General features: G+C 42.6%; 3 protein-coding genes across 3 annotated transcripts; 1 reads left to right on the plus strand and 2 right to left on the minus strand.

Moving 5' to 3' along the window:
- Window positions 1-241: 241 nt before the first annotated feature.
- LOC123071311 (probable carboxylesterase 3) lies at window positions 242-1579 on the minus strand. Its single transcript, XM_044494846.1, has one exon. It carries the CDS (start codon window positions 1577-1579, stop codon window positions 242-244), a length of 1338 nt encoding a protein of 445 aa, XP_044350781.1.
- A 6093-nt stretch (window positions 1580-7672) lies between these two features.
- Window positions 7673-9035, plus strand: LOC123061498 (bisdemethoxycurcumin synthase-like). Its single transcript, XM_044484656.1, has 2 exons — window positions 7673-7862; window positions 8014-9035. Exons 1-2 carry the CDS (start codon window positions 7673-7675, stop codon window positions 9033-9035), a joined length of 1212 nt encoding a protein of 403 aa, XP_044340591.1.
- A 5360-nt stretch (window positions 9036-14395) lies between these two features.
- Window positions 14396-15658, minus strand: LOC123061573 (acyl transferase 15-like). Its single transcript, XM_044484769.1, has one exon. It carries the CDS (start codon window positions 15656-15658, stop codon window positions 14396-14398), a length of 1263 nt encoding a protein of 420 aa, XP_044340704.1.
- Between the last annotated feature and the right edge of the window lie 448 nt (window positions 15659-16106).

Below are 16106 nucleotides of genomic sequence, written 5' to 3' on the forward strand. Positions count from 1 at the left end.
AGACAATACACAAAATACATGAGTTACACATATGGATCTTACACACATAGTTTGTGGAAGAAAAGAAAAAGGAGATAAACAATAGACATTTATTTGGGTACCATTTTGCCCAAAGAAACAGTTTGCTAAGGAGGTCCCTGTAGGATTACACTTACGTAGGAGCATGCCGAGCCCTTAACCCCAACATTGTGATTCTCAAGCGCTTGATTTGGTTTGGTTTGGGATCCCCAAACTTGGTCGATTAGATGGTCATGAACTTGTGAAAATGAACACAACCACCCCCAGGTGACGTCGTTGCTGATAACGGGAACCTCATGTTGGATGTTATAGGGTGGCCGAGAGATAATCCATATCTTCTGGTCCTGGGTGATGATCTTCGTTCATGTCCACCAATCTGCAAGCAACTAGTACGTGTGGTATTTTTTGGGCCACTGGAATCCTTCATGGCCACCCCATAACCAAATACGTCCACGTAGGGCCTGGTAGGCACACCCAGAATGGGCTGGACAGCAGAGTAGGAAGTCTGGTCCTTACCTTGGCATGCATGCAGATGCAGCTCGTGCCGTTCCGGCGGAAAAGCGGCCGGCAACGGCAATGCCGGGCGCTGGTTTATGAACTGTATGATACTCTCCATGAGTGTCTTACTAGTCGCACGCATGGGGTTGTAGAGGTGGAAGCCATGGTCTTCGGCCTCTGACTCCACCAATGTCACCGCGTGTTGATCGTCGGCCCACATGAGGTTGCGCATGGAAGCCGCCAACCGGCGCCCACGGCCAGACAAGCTATCCTTCTCAGCGACGGCGACCAGCACACGCCGGCACATCAGCGAGGCAATGTCCCCGTCCAGAGGGTTTATCCATGGATCGTCGTTCTCAAGCTGGCCAGCCGTGACGTACGGCCAGAGCCTGTCCACAAAGTCTGGCGTAAACATGGCGACGCCGTCCCAGACGGTCTCGGAGCTGGACAGCCGGTCCACCCCCCAGAAGTAGGGGTGAACGATGACAAGCCCCTCGATGTCGACGATGTTTGTACCGCGGCCAGCCGCACGCACCGCCGTGTTGTAGACGATGTTGCCGCCGGCGCTGTCGCCCGCTAGGAAGGTGCGCTCCGGGTCGGCATAGCTAGACAGCCAGGGGTCTGAGAGGGACGCCACCCACTGGAGCGCGGCCCATGCATCGTCGTAGGCCGCAGGCACAGGATGCTCCGGTGCAAGACGGTACTCCACAGACACGACGAGAGCCCCAGTCCGTGCGGCGAGGGACCTGATATAGTTATTGTATGTGCGGCCAAATGCGCTCTCGGTGCAGAACGATCCACCGTGCACGTACATGATGACCGGAAGCCTCTCGCCGGCGGCTGCAGCATCGGAAGGCAGAAAGAGGCGTGCTGACACGCCGGTGCAGTTGTCGATGATGACATCCCTCGTCGCCACTCCACGGTTGGCTGCCGGGTCCTCCGTCGCTGCCACGAATGGGCTGCGCAGAAAGCGCTCGACACGGCCGCCCTTGTACTCGCGAATGAATGGATAGAGGTCGACGGTGATGTCTTCACCACCGTCCTTGTCATTTCTTGGAGGCATATTGGTCGAGCTAGCAGTTGTACCCTTGCACGTGTGTCGACGTAGGATCTAGTGTGGGTGCGGCCAACTATGCATGCAGCTCAATCTACCTTGTGTAGTACGTTCTGGTGGCTGCTCCTCGTTTTTATAGCTAGAATTTGATTCCACTCTAACATGGCCATGCATATACAATATGTGTGTGTATGTGTATGCACAACTACTCAAGAGCGGTTGAATTGAGCCGATCATCTGAGTGATGGAAAACGTGTCCATTCAGGTATATTGACTACTAGAAGTAGCTGGGTAGCTGCTAGATCTGCTGAACATGCATTTTTTGCGTCTTCATTGTCTTTTAAGACGATAAGGACCATTATCTCACACAAGAACACAAAATGTTCTCATTTAAGCAGGGAAAATAATTTATACTTACAATGTTGTCACATTAATTTTGCAAAATTATCCTTTTTCTAAGTAACATCAAAATGATACTAATTACATCCAGCCTTTGCAATAATACAATATCATGACCAAGTCAAGACATCAAGAATTCACAAAGAAAAAAATGGAAGAAGAAGAAAAAAAATGAAAAGAACCGAAGAAACCAACGTCTTAATTTCTTTTACATCCCCATGTCCCCACTTGGTGTGGCGGCATGGGGACGTCAAAAGGAAAGAGATGGAGTTGAGGCTCTTCGTCGGCGCGCGATTGAGGACGTAGATGGCGCACATGAACGCCTTCCCCCAGAATTTCACCGGCATTGACATGCCCTTTAGCATGCACTTCTCCATATCCACTAGCGTCTAGATACAGTGCTCGTCGACGCCATTTTGTTGGGGAGAGTTTGGTGCAGTGGTGAAGTGCTCGATGCCACCCTTCTTGCAGTACACGTTGAACCTACCGGAGTTGAATTCTTTATCCCGGTCAGAGCGTAACACGCGCAACCGACAGCTCTGCTTTGCCTGGGCATGCACCTGGATCATCTTGAAGCGCGAAAAGGCCTCGCCCTTTGTTATGAGAACCTCAAGCCACGTGTATCTGCCATAGTCATGAACTACTAACAGAAAGTAATAGTTACCACCGGCTTGATCGGACCGGCTGTAGACGAGGTCGAGGGCGCGCACGGAGCGGTATGAACTGACACACAGAACGGATAACCGATGCTACTTGCTGATCATGCAGCCATCACAAATCTTATCGACGTGCTCGAGTTGTTGCCTGAACATTCAGACAACCAGGTGCTCTTGATGTGTGATCTGATGGCTCCCGCCTCATACACGACAAGTCTACCGTACCCATGTGACATGGCGTACCTTAGTGGACAAGTATTCCAGACCAGGGCCGTACCAGGGAAATCGGAGGCCCTGTGCAAATCAAAATTAGGCCCCATGTGTCAAAGAAAAACCATCATATTTTTGTCAGCCAGTGTAGTTTTTCACATAAAATTACACCAGTTGGAACCGGAAAGTTTAAAGAAATGTAACCATGTAATAGCACGTACATAATCTGCTTTTTTTAGTTGTACCATGGTATTTTGGAAGAGCTGTGAGATTGAGAGATATGCGTAGGCTGGCTTGGTGTAAAATATTTCAAACAGTTGTTTATTCTAGTACCTAATGCTTCAGTTAGCACCGTGATTAACAAAAAATGGGGCCCCTCTGGTGCTGGGGGCCCTGTTCCGTCGCTCCTGTTGCACATGCCCATATACGACCCTGTTCCAGACGGTGCTACAATTGGAAGAACACTATTTATGTTGCAAAATTACTTGATAGTGTAAATGAATGAATGTGTATATATGATCATTTTGATCTTATAATGCAAGCTTCTCCAACCACATGCATAGTTTGATGTTGGTTGTAACAACTCAGATGCATATACCAACTTTATATTATTCACAAAATAAAATATACCAACTATACATATACCAACATATATTGGATTACAAACTACTTCTCGTAAACTTGTCCACTAAGTCCCTCAGAACAACTTTTTGTCCTAGTTAATATCTATAAGATATGTTCAAATGTCCACGTAGCATTTCTCTCAGACATGGTATGTAGATGCAAGAAAATTTGTACTATATTATTTGTGTGTGCATGTTACGTTCTTGTCGGCATATTCCTGCGAGGTTGTTGTCAAACAAAAAGAGCATCTTGGTGAGCAGCGTGGGTGAAGATTCGAATTGGTGGACATGCTTGGTCAAGTTAGTCAATGAATAGGACAAAACTGTAGATGATTGATTCCACAATAATCAAGGGTAGCTAATAAGCTCCTTATGATGAACATAGTTAGCACAGTTAAGTCGACGTATATAGTACAATCCCGAGCAAAGAAGGGACCACCCGCACAACATAGTACACTTTCAAGTTCTTTTTTTTCGAAAGTAGTACATTTTTAGGTTCATGTATATATATTACAATGTTTATACTGAACCATGAGCTGAAGTGTTTCTCAAAAGAAAAAATGTCACCTCACATACTTCTACTATTGATCCATAATGTGGATAGTTTTCAGTCTCTACGCTGGTTGCCCCATGGATAGGAAGTTTTTTTCCTCTTCAAGTGGAGCATATTTTACAGATTTCTGGAACTAACAGATCAAGCCAATCAACAAACAATGGCATGCAACTAGGTAATGCTATGAACATTCCTCCCTATAAATTCGACCTTTTTTCCCAACGGAATCTCAAACGTACTCCTAACCCAAACATGGACCACAAAAGTTCGGCCAGGTGTGAAGTATATCCAAAATACATGCACATGTGATGTTGTTGTCAAACAAAAAATGATCATTGCGGTGAGCAACGTGTGCTAAAGATTCCAATGGTGGTCAAACTTGGTTCTGTGTGTCAAAGAATACGGCAAACACTGTACATAATTGATTCCTTAATAATCAAGCTACGGCGGCTAATAAGCTCCTTATTGACTAAACAAAATTAGCATGGACGTACTATGACAGAAAAAAAGTAGTTGCATGATGCAGCATATTGTCAAGTTGGCACATATAGTACTCCATCCATTCCCTTATACAAGGCCGCAAACTCATATTACAAGTACCAAGATAAAATTTAATGACTCATTTGCAAGTCAACTTTTCTTTTCGTTAACCGGGATCATTAATACACCACAAGCATGCAACAAATGAATGGGAAGGAAGTGGTTGAGTATCATTATGACTACATGCATGTAAGTATTAAAAAGTTTCTAGTACGAGGTAGCATTATTAATTTTTGCCTCGATTACTGTTGGTGGCCTTGTATTGATGCAAAATGTATTTTTGATAGTGGCCTTGTATAAGGGAATGGAGGGAGTACAATGTCTATTCAGCAACATGTGGCTGAAGTTTTCCTCAATAATAGAAATAGAAAGCAGTTGCATGCATGTGCATAACATTCTAGCTGCCAACTGCGCTCGTATGGTGCAATGACGTATTATGAAATGACGTATGGTGCCATTAGATTGTGAGCGTGTGAAGTTAGTCATTTATTTATACAGTAGGATCCAAAGGGATTTTAACTGCTACTGGAACTCTGGGGGTAATTACTAAGGAAAATGGTTGACATGAAATCTAAAAAAGCCCCATGAATCAGTGATTTAGGTTAGTGCTCTGAAATGAACGTACACATCTAAAATACATGTTCCATAGGCTACACCAACTATGTTTTGTTAACATAGTACTCTGATGTATCTCTAGTTGGTTTGGAAAACTCACCGGCCGCAATAGTGGTTTCGAAAAACAGTGGGCTGTTTTCGCCAAAAGAAATGAAAGCAGTGGACGGAGATAATAATTGCATGCATCTCACGGTATCAACAATTAATACTCCCACTGATTAACGTCATGCATGCATGTGTTAGATTCCAGATGGTGGTCAGACTTGGTTCTGTGCGTCATAGAATACGGCAAACACTGTACATAATTGATTCCTTAATAATCAAGCTACGGCGGCTAATAAGCTCCTTAGTGACTAAACAAAATTAGCATAGACGTATTGTGATAAAAGAAAAGTAGTTGCATGATGTAGCATATTGTCAAGTTAGCACACATAGTACAATGTATATTCAGCACCATGTGACTGAAGTTTTCCTGAACAATAGAAAAAGGAAGCAGCTGTGAACTGTGCATGTATGGTGCAATGACGTATTATGAAATGACGTATGGTGCCATTAGATTGTGAGCTTGTGAAGTTAATCATTTATTTATACAGTAGGATCCAAAGGTGCCTCTTTCCGTGAAGGGAACTCTGGAGATTGTAACACAAGTACAGTCACTTTCAAAGCAACTTCCTATCTTAAATAGGTTTCGTACACACACACACACACACACATCTAATAGCTATTGTAACAAGACTAATGCAACTCTTAAGGGATTTTAACTGCTACAGGAACTCTATTGATAACTACTAAGGAAAATGATTGGCATGAAATCTAAAAAAGGCCCATGAATCAGTGATTTAGGTTAGTGCTCTGAAATGAACCTACACATCTGAAATACATGTTCCATAGGCTACACCGACTATGTTTTGTTAACATAGTACTCTGATATATCTCTAGTTGGTTTAGAAAACTGACCGGCCGCAATAGGACAAGTACACAGGGAAAAACAGTGGGCTGTTTTCGCTAGAAAAAAGGAAAGCAGTGGACGGAGATAATAATTCCATGCATCTCAGGGAATCAACAATTAATACTCCCACTGATTAACATGATGCATGCATGTCTTAGAGACAGAGTGGAGCATCTACTGGACGGTGCATGCATGCGTGCTTCCATCCATGGATATCTATTCCTTATAAATACGTGCCACTTTCTTTGCTCAGACCTTCACAACTCGTAGAGCATATAATCTTGAAGAAGCTCCTCCATCGCATTGTGTGCATCAAGCAGTTTTCCCTCTACTTTGGTATCTCATCGTTTGCTTTTGCTTACATTGGTTCTATCCTTTTCATTCCATTCTTAAACAAGCAGTGTTAATACAGGCTGTGACATTTGTCTTGTTTTATCTTGAAGATATTTCGTCTTGTGAGAACATAGTTGCACTTACATAAATATTATTGTGCATTAACTATATTAGCTTTTTCAACAAGACATGACCGTTGGTATTAATGTTTGCAGCATGCCGTCTGTCATGTCATATTGTTCTTTCTAATCTTGGGTTTGTTGTTTCCATTTTGGTCATGACATCGCTTTGCCTCCTTCATATGCTATAGCTCGCACACATATTATTGAAATTGATCTGATCACTATTCTTGTTGTGTATGATGCATCAATCCCACCTATTTGGATACATGGATATTTGTGTACTCAATAAAATATACAATTTCATTGCCGTTTTTAGCTAGCAGCTCTATTGCATAACATCTACCTAAAAATAATTAAAGCAGCTACATCACATAACATGTAATGTATATTAATTAAATCCATTTTTATTATTTGTATTTCATTGGACATTTCTGTTTTGAGTTTAGTTTTATATATGAAGCAAACGGTAGTTCTTATATCCTCTGAAATATAGCTATTTTATAGAGTTTGCAGCTTGTATGTAAATAAATCAATTTTTTTATTTATTTTCATATTTAAAGTAGACATGTAATGTGTACCTATCTACTCAAAATTGATTGCAAAGGAATGCAGAGTTGCACCATAGGAAAGGCGTTGACGTATGTGTAACTGATCATCTTCAGTCTCTCATCTCATCCTCATGGTTAGGGTTGTTATTGTGGGATTGGTGCTGTCCATTGCATTTTGTTGATGCATGCGTTCTCGTTTAGGGGTTCCATTACTTTGCATTGTAGAAGTGTTGATGTGCGGTTGTGATGAGTAATCCACTATGAATAGCCCGCTTATTTTTTATTTTATTTTATAAGGATGAGTAATCTACTTATGGTATATGAATAAGGCGAGTCTTATGCGCCGGTCTTAAAAATATACAAAGGGGTCTCACTTTTTTCATACCTGTACGTAGACTAATATAGTGAACAAGCTTAGATATGGGCGGACTCCACTCTCCATGATGATTGTACATATATATAATCTATACGTCATCCCTCACAAATTTTCGGATTGCTCATGTGTTTTGTGTGAACACAAGTTGATTTTCTATCTTATGTAGACATACGAGAACATGGCCACCTTGCTGTCGACGGTGCGGGAGATCCGTCGTTCGCAGCGTGCGGAGGGGGCGGCGGCCGTCCTCGCCATCGGCACAGCTAACCCGGCCAACTGCGTGTCCCAGGAGGAGTACCCGGATTACTATTTCCGGGTCACCAAGAGCCAGCACCTCACCGACCTCAAGCAAAAATTCAAGGCCATGTGTAAGCAAGCAGATGAGCACATGCATGCATAAATACAGTGGTCAAATTGCTTGATCGTCTAATTATATGTTAGCTGTTTGTACGATCGATCTTAAATTCTTAATACAACAATGATCAAGTTAACATCGCGTACGTGTTTTGTTGTTTCCAGGCCAGATGACACCAACGGACAAGCGTTACTTCCACCACACGGAGGAGCTCCTGGACGCCCACCCCGACTTCCTCTGCCGCGGCAAGCCGTCCCTGGATGCCCGCCTAGCCATCACGGCCGTCGCTGCGCCAGAGCTTGCAGCGTCAGCTGCAGCCAAAGCCATAGCCGAGTGGGGCCGTCCGGCCACCGACATCACCCACCTCGTCGTCAGCACCAACTCAGGTGCGCACTCCCCTGGCGCCGACCTCCGCCTTGCCTCTCTGCTCGGCCTCCGCGTGTCGGTACGTCGGACCATGCTCTACCTCAACGGCTGCTCCGCCGGTGCCGCCTCGTTGCGCCTTGCCAAGGACCTGGCAGAGAATAACCGCGGCGCACGTGTGTTGGTGGTCTGCATCGAGCTCACCATCGTCTCGTTCCGTGGCCCGGAGGAGGCAGATGCCCACCCACACACTCTCATCAGCCAGGCGTTCTTTGGCGACGGTGCTGGCGCGGTTATCGTCGGCGCCGACGCCGTGCACACCATCGAGCACCCAATCTTCGAGATGGTGTCCGCCTCACAGACCATGATACCAGGGACCGACCGTGTGCTCACCATGCAGCTAACAGAGGCCGGCCTCGATGGCCACATCTTCACGAAGGAGCTGGTTCCTATAGCGGCGCAACACATCGACCAGTGTCTCACGGATGCGTTCCAGCCGCTTGGAGTAATGAGCGACGGCGCCACCCTCTGGAATGATCTCTTCTTTGTGGTGCACCCCGGCATCCGAGGAATACTGGATCACATCGAGGGGGCACTCCAGCTGGAGACGGGGAAGCTCGTGGCCAGTCGGACTATGCTCAGAGAGTATGGGAACATGCTCGGCGCCACTGTGATCTTTGTGCTCGATGAGCAACGGCGCCGGATGGAGGAGGACAGAGGGATGAGGGGCGAGTGGGGTGTGATGATGGGATTTGGACCTGGGTTCACTATCGAGACAATGGTGCTGCATGCGGTGGACAGCAACACGCACAACAAAAATTGATATACTTTTTGTATCGATATTGATCTTGAAGCTATCTCTATCATTTACAGTTTGCAATGAAAATAAAATCTACTACTAAGGCATGATAGTATATTGGTTATCATGTTTTCCAAGTGTAGCGTCTTTTAATCGTACGTTATATTTGTTGAAATTTTAAATGAAGTGACATTACATAAATTTTACAATGGACTCACAATTTCTGCTTATTCCTTATTATTATTTATATGAAATAAATAATGGTCAAAATCCATTCAGTCCCAACTCAATTGATAACACTTCCAAATATTGTTTGGCTCTCCTTGTGTTGCATCAGTAAATTTGGGTTGAAAAATCTATCCTCGAAAGCTTTTGCGATCCCCTATACTTGTGAGTTCACAGCTCTGGAGGATCTCAATAACAGCCGCTCACACACCTAAGCACTAGCGCGGGAGGCCACAACAGGACCCGACAACATCCAAAGTTTGAGCAGGCGCGTTGGATGCCGGCATTTAATGGGCAAGCTGACGAGAACGGCCCAAGTGTGTGCCCAACTGGTGGTCCCAGCGGGCAAAGAAATTTCGTCAGCCTAAGCTGGTGGACCCACCCCGCTGCTAACCACGGTCGCTGTCCCGAGCCGCCCTGGTGGAACGGAACCAACCAAGTGCGGTAGGCACTCCAACTAGAGTGTGGAAGCTGGCGGCAAGTCGGACCGTGCTAATAGAGTATGTGAACATGCTCGGTGCCACTGTGATATTCGTGCTCGATGAGCAATGGCGCCAGATTGAGGAGGACGGAGGGACGACGGGTGAGTGGGGTGTGATGATCGGATTTGCAAAGGGGTTCACTATCAAGACAATGGTTCTACATGCCGTGGCCAGCAACCCGGGAAACAGAAAATGATATACTTGTATCGATATCGATCTTTTACCTATCTATATCAACTACAGTTTGCAAGGAAAATAAAATCTACAATTCCATGCGGTCAGATTGTACAACTTGCTTGCTAGCTTGCTTGCTAGCTACGACATCACAGTTGCCTATGCTTATTCAAGGGGGGAGAACATGTTGCACCATGGAAAATATCTGGGCCGTACCTTTAAAATTCAGGGCGCCATGGAAAATGAAAATTAGGCCCTTTATTTTAAATATATAAATTAAAATATTTGTGTAAATTATTTCGATGCTAAAGATTCTTTCAGCGAATTCACATTTTATGTTAAGATGTGAATGCACCCAACAAGATAATAATAATAAAGTATCAGAAAGAACAAATATTATCAGAGTAGAACCTAATTAGAGGGGTGAAAGGCTGGAGACCATAAATAGCAGTACACGCGCGCGCGCGCACACACACACAGAGAGAGAGAGAGAGAGAGACGTGAGGTTGGCCTGAAGGGTTTCTGATGTAGTCCTTGGATTTTTGGGTGAGTCATTTTCATTTATGTTGCTCTTAAAGGCCCATGAGTACCTAATCTCTTGACCAGTAATAATACTAATCTCTGATTTTGGGCCCTTAGAATTTGGAGGCCCTGTGCAACCGCTCCGGCTGCACATGCCAAGATACGGGCCTGTATCTGGGGCACGGAGTTTGTGGTACTACCTGTGCACTGAACTCATATTGTGCTTTTACTTTTTTTAAAAAAATTCTGAAAAAATAGCACAGTCACACAACATCATGTAGCTTGTCACGAATTTCAAGTCAAAATTTGAAACATAACTCGAAAAACAAAAATGACAAATTCAACACTGGATAGTACATAACTTAACTTGGGCTTTAGATTTGGCCCATTTTCACACTGATGTCAAAATTTTCATTTTAGTATCTTAAAAAATGCTTCAAACTTTGATACAAAATTTTGTGACATCATACATTAATGTTGTGTTAATGTGCTATATTTGTTTTTAGATTTTTAAAAATGTTCTATGGCATCGGGTGCACCGGTAGCACCATAAGTGCGGGTGCGCAGGATACTTTCCCCATGTTGCATGATATATCACTCGACAACAGACATACAAATGTTGGACATTTCTTTAGTTCACGCTAAATATATAAGTTGCCAAAATATTAATTCGCATTGTCTAGATTACAACTAGTGAGGCAAGTTAATCGTGTCTGATGCTTACGCTTACTTAATATGCAATATTATTTTAAAGTTCATGAATTCACAGAATTCAGTAACTTGAAATTTTTTTCTGAATTTGGCAAACATACTCAAATTAGAAAAATATTGACGAATTGGAAAACTTCACGAACTGAAAAATGTTTGGAAATTTTAAAATTGGTCACAAATAGGTAAATTATTCATGGGGTTTTAAAACGTTAGACAATTTAGAAATATTGATGAATTTAAAAAATGTCTATCATTTTTTGCGAATTCACCAAACTTTGCACATTTCAAAAATGTTCCCGAATTTTAAAAATAGTTCATGATTTAAAAAATTGTTCGCGGGTTCAAAACATGTTGTGAATTTGAGATAGTTTCAAAATTTTAAAGTTTGTTCAAGGACACAAAAAAGTACATGAATTTCAGGAAAAAATCAAGTATTTTAAAATATTTGCATATTTGAAAATGGTTCAAAATTTGAAAAAAAGTTCATAAATCAAAATTTGTCCAAAGATTCAAAAATTGTTTGTGACTTTAAAAACAATTCATGATTAAAAATTGGTCGCGGATACAAAATGTGTTCATGAATTTTTAAATATTATCACATTTGAAAATGAAGTTTATCATGACAAATTCTTATATTTACACAATATTTATAGCTCTCCCACAAGGTTGTAGTCACCTAATAAACTGTTTGTGCAATATGAAATATTTTTTATAATTTCATGAATTCAAAAAATGTTCATTACTTTAATTTTCCATGAATTTGACAAACATATACAAATTTGAATATTATTGGTTACTTTTCAAAACTTCACAAATTTCAAAAATATTCACAAATTTGAGAAATTGTTTGTCAATTTTTAAAACTTACTGAAAAAAGTTGAAGATTTCAAAAATATTTCTTTAATTTATTTATTTTCCCGATTCAAAAATTGTCCAAGGATATAAAAATATGTGGAGAAATTTTAATAAAATGTTGTTCGATTTGAAAAATGTTTGTACGTTTTAAAAATATTATTGGATTTGGAAAATGCTCACGCATTTTAAAATGTTTGTGATTATTGAGAAACTGTTTGTAAATTTAGAAACTATTTGCAGATTCAAAAAAATCATTAATTAAAAAATCATGAATTCAAGAATTGTTGGTTGGTATAAAATATGTTCATGAATTTTTAAAATATACACACATCTCAAAAATGTGCGCAAATTGTAAAACTGTCAGTGGATTGAAATAATATTTAAGAAAACTGTAAATGGAAAAGAAACGAGAAAATTAGAAGAAAAATAAAAAATGAAACAAAAGTGATAAATTGAAAAATGAAAGAAAAACAAAAAATAGAATCCAAAAGGAACAACCGATGAAAAAAGAACAAAAAAGAAACAAATACCTTCTGTAACCTTCACAAAAACGGGCGGAAGATTCCAGAAGTGTCACCAAACAAGGTACCGTAATTCTGGACGCTCCCGCTAAATGGGCTGGCTTTCTCAACACGTGCCGTAGGCGGGCACTATCATAGCGGTTGCACAATTGAGCCTTCCTCACGTCATCTCCTCTATGACCATGTAGATGGTCGTCTACCGCTCAAAAAAAAATATAGATGGTCGTCTGATCGCCAAGGCCACCGCTCCATGGCATGGCATACGAGCTCCCTGGCCCCACAAAACGCCTCCTTTCCCCTTCTCCTCCCTCGCCCTGAGTGGATCCCTTCACCTCCAATCGGTGCCGGCCAGCGCAGTGGCTTCCAAGGGCTAACCTAAGTACGTCAGTGCACCCAGTTGAGTAAAGCACGGGACTACGCTTATCTAACTTGATATTTCAGAACTTGATCACTTGCTTCATGCTAAATTAATCTATTATACAGAATAACGTCTGTTCCTTTGTTTCTTTTAGTTTAATGTAGTTTATTTTGTCCTTCCAAACTTCAATGATTCCATCCAAACACCTCTAACAAACCAACCCCTTTATTTTAAGTTTACTTAGTTATTTAGTTTGACTCTTTTAGTTTAATTTTCTTGTAGTTTATTTGTCCTTCCAAACATCGATGATTCCATTCAAACACCTCTAACAAACCAACCCCTTTATTTTAAGTTTACCTAGTTTTTCTTCAACTTACAAATGTTTCGAGCCAAATCCTTCCGCAAAATCAGTCCGGTTAATTTCATTCTACCCGCTCCATTCCTACATATAAGACTGTTTAGATATTTCAATATGCACTACATATGAAGCAACATGAGTGAATCTACAATCTAAACTACGTCTATATACATCCATGTAAATCCATATCAAAATCTCTAGAAAGACATATACTCCCTCCGTCCGGAAATACTTGTCATCAAAATGAACAAAAAGAGATGTATCTACATGTATTTTTGTTCTAGATACACCCATTTTTATCCATTTTGATGACAAGTATTTTTTTTCTCCTGCATTTGCTTTATTCCTTTCATGCCACCAATACCAAAGGAGTAGGCAAGACTTAAGTTTTTCTTCTTCGTTAAGGTTCATAATTATTTCCATACATCCCAAAGCATCTGCACAAGACAAAATCTGCACTCTAACATGCTCCAGTTGAGCTTTCATCCATACATCCTTAACCTTCTTGCACTTAATGAAACAATGTCCGCCATCCTCATCTAACCGAAAACAAACAGGGCAGCGGGTATCTACTTGCATACCTCTGTACTGAAGCTTCATGCACAAAGGTAGGCTATCTGTAGACATGCGCCACAGGAAGTGAATAATCTTATTTGGAAGAGGAAGCAACCACAACTTTGACCAATTAAAATCACCTGTTTTTTCATCTGCACTGGAGGAGGAAGTTAGTCCTGAAATGGATTCTCGAGCCGCACTATCTACAACAACTCTATATGTAGAGATACATGGCGACACAGAACAGAAACGTTGTGATTACTGGTATCATGACGACACAGAACATTTTAAAAACATTGTTCATAAAGGACAGAGCGTCGAATATTACATAACATTTTAAAAACAATGTTCATAAAGGACAGAGCATTAAGAATACAGAACATTTCAAATACCCAAGGCAGTGCACATCTCCGTGGGAATGCTAGGTTCCAAAATGAATATCCAGCATACATGTTGCTCCCTCCAATCCATATTAATTGTCGCAGATTTAGTACAACTATGTACTAAAGTTTTATTACCGTTCCCTCAATACAAATCAGTATGATACATATCATTGAAGAAAGCAAATGAATTGGAGGAAATAAAAGTAAGGATACATATCCTTCCTTGCATCTAATAGAAAATCAAAGCTTGGATGAAGCTGAAAGCAGATTATATGTGAGGTGGGATTTTGCTAATTCGCGGATGAAAGCGTCGGCGTGCTCCTGTATGACACAGATGGACTGCACGTTGTACTCGTCATTGCAAGGGACGCACGTCGCGCAGCTTGGCAGCGTCGTCCTAACCTTGGTGTACTCCATCAATCTCGCCGGCGGCCCAAAACCAAAGTCAATCGCCTCCATGCCAAGGTTTCGCCAACATGACATGAAGAAAAGATTGTACCCATCCAACTGTCGCAGCTCGTCGATCTCCGACTGACCAGACACTCGATCCTTGGCATGCTGGATCATCTTCACTAGCTCCATGAGGTCGCCGTTCACCACGGCGCCAGTGCTCGCCGTGACCAGCTGCGCGGTGACGCAGTTGCCGTAGTAGCCCTCCCTAGCAACCGCGTGCTTTCTCGCGTTTGCTGGGAAGGTAAGCACGACGAGGGCCGACGGGTCAGACATGATTGCACGGGTTCGGCACTGCCACAGAACGGCGGCAACTGCCTCAAACACCGAGCATGGCCGCTTGTAATTCATCATGTAGTTGCTTTTGATGTGGTTGACTAAGCTTGATGAGACAGTAATGTCAAGGAACACCATTGGGGACGGCTGGAGGGTGCCCAAAAATTGAACAAAGTTTGTGGAAAATGGAGGCAAGTCCAAAACGAGCGAATTCTTGGACCTCACCGGGATGACAGACGGCGACGGCAGCCTGCGGGCCAACTCTCCGATTGCCTGCATAAACTGCGCCATCCCGGTGCCATCGCCGATGGCATGGTTCCACATCACCCCTAGGACGAACCCGCCACAAGTGAACACGGTCACCTGCATCAACACTAGTGGTTCAGTGTTGCTGAAACCCTCGGCCGCATGGAAGACGGCGAGCTCTTCTTGCAGCGACGAGTCACAGAAATCTGGGACGTCCTTGACGGCGCAGTTGGCAGAGGCGGCAACGAAGGAAACACCTTCGCCGGTGCATTTGATGACGAATTCGCCGGATGTGGCTCCAACAGCAAGGCGGCCAGCGATAGGGTAGTAGTGGACAAGTGCTTGTGACAATCCCCTTTTAATGGTCTCCATGGGATCTTGAATTGGAGACTCGAAAATGAAGAACACTGTAACTGCTCTGCCACCAAACATCTTGTCATAAGATGAGAGATTGATGTCCTCGCCGATGACTATGGCCTCCGATGGCGCGATGAGCACGGGCGGGGACTTGCTGATCACCACAACACTCATATTGTTTCTTCTTCTCTCTAGGTGTAGAGTTGACAGTTGAATATGTGTGTCTATGTATGTTGATCGTGTCCTGTAGCCTTCCCAGCTTGGTTTATATGGACATGAAGATAAAGATGCTCTACCTTCATGGCCAAGTGTATTTGGATGGGAACAAAAACGAGGGGAATCAAACGAACCGTCCACAGATCAATTATGCTCGCTACAGTAGTCTTTACAGACATTGATAGGTATGAGCGACCAACGTGCATAGAACAAGCCAGTGATCTCTAAATTAATGCAACCACGAACATGCATAAAACCTGCTAGTAAAGACTTTGTGCATATATAAAACCAAGTCATCATCTTTATATCTTGGTCTAATAGAAAGCCAAGTCTTCTCCTAACCATGTGGACTTGGGCACGTTATATGTACCATGTCACATGTGCACATGCAGCTAGTTTCCCGGAT

Source organism: Triticum aestivum, chromosome 1A (genome assembly GCF_018294505.1).
Source record: "Triticum aestivum cultivar Chinese Spring chromosome 1A, IWGSC CS RefSeq v2.1, whole genome shotgun sequence".
NCBI lineage: Eukaryota > Viridiplantae > Streptophyta > Magnoliopsida > Poales > Poaceae > Triticum > Triticum aestivum.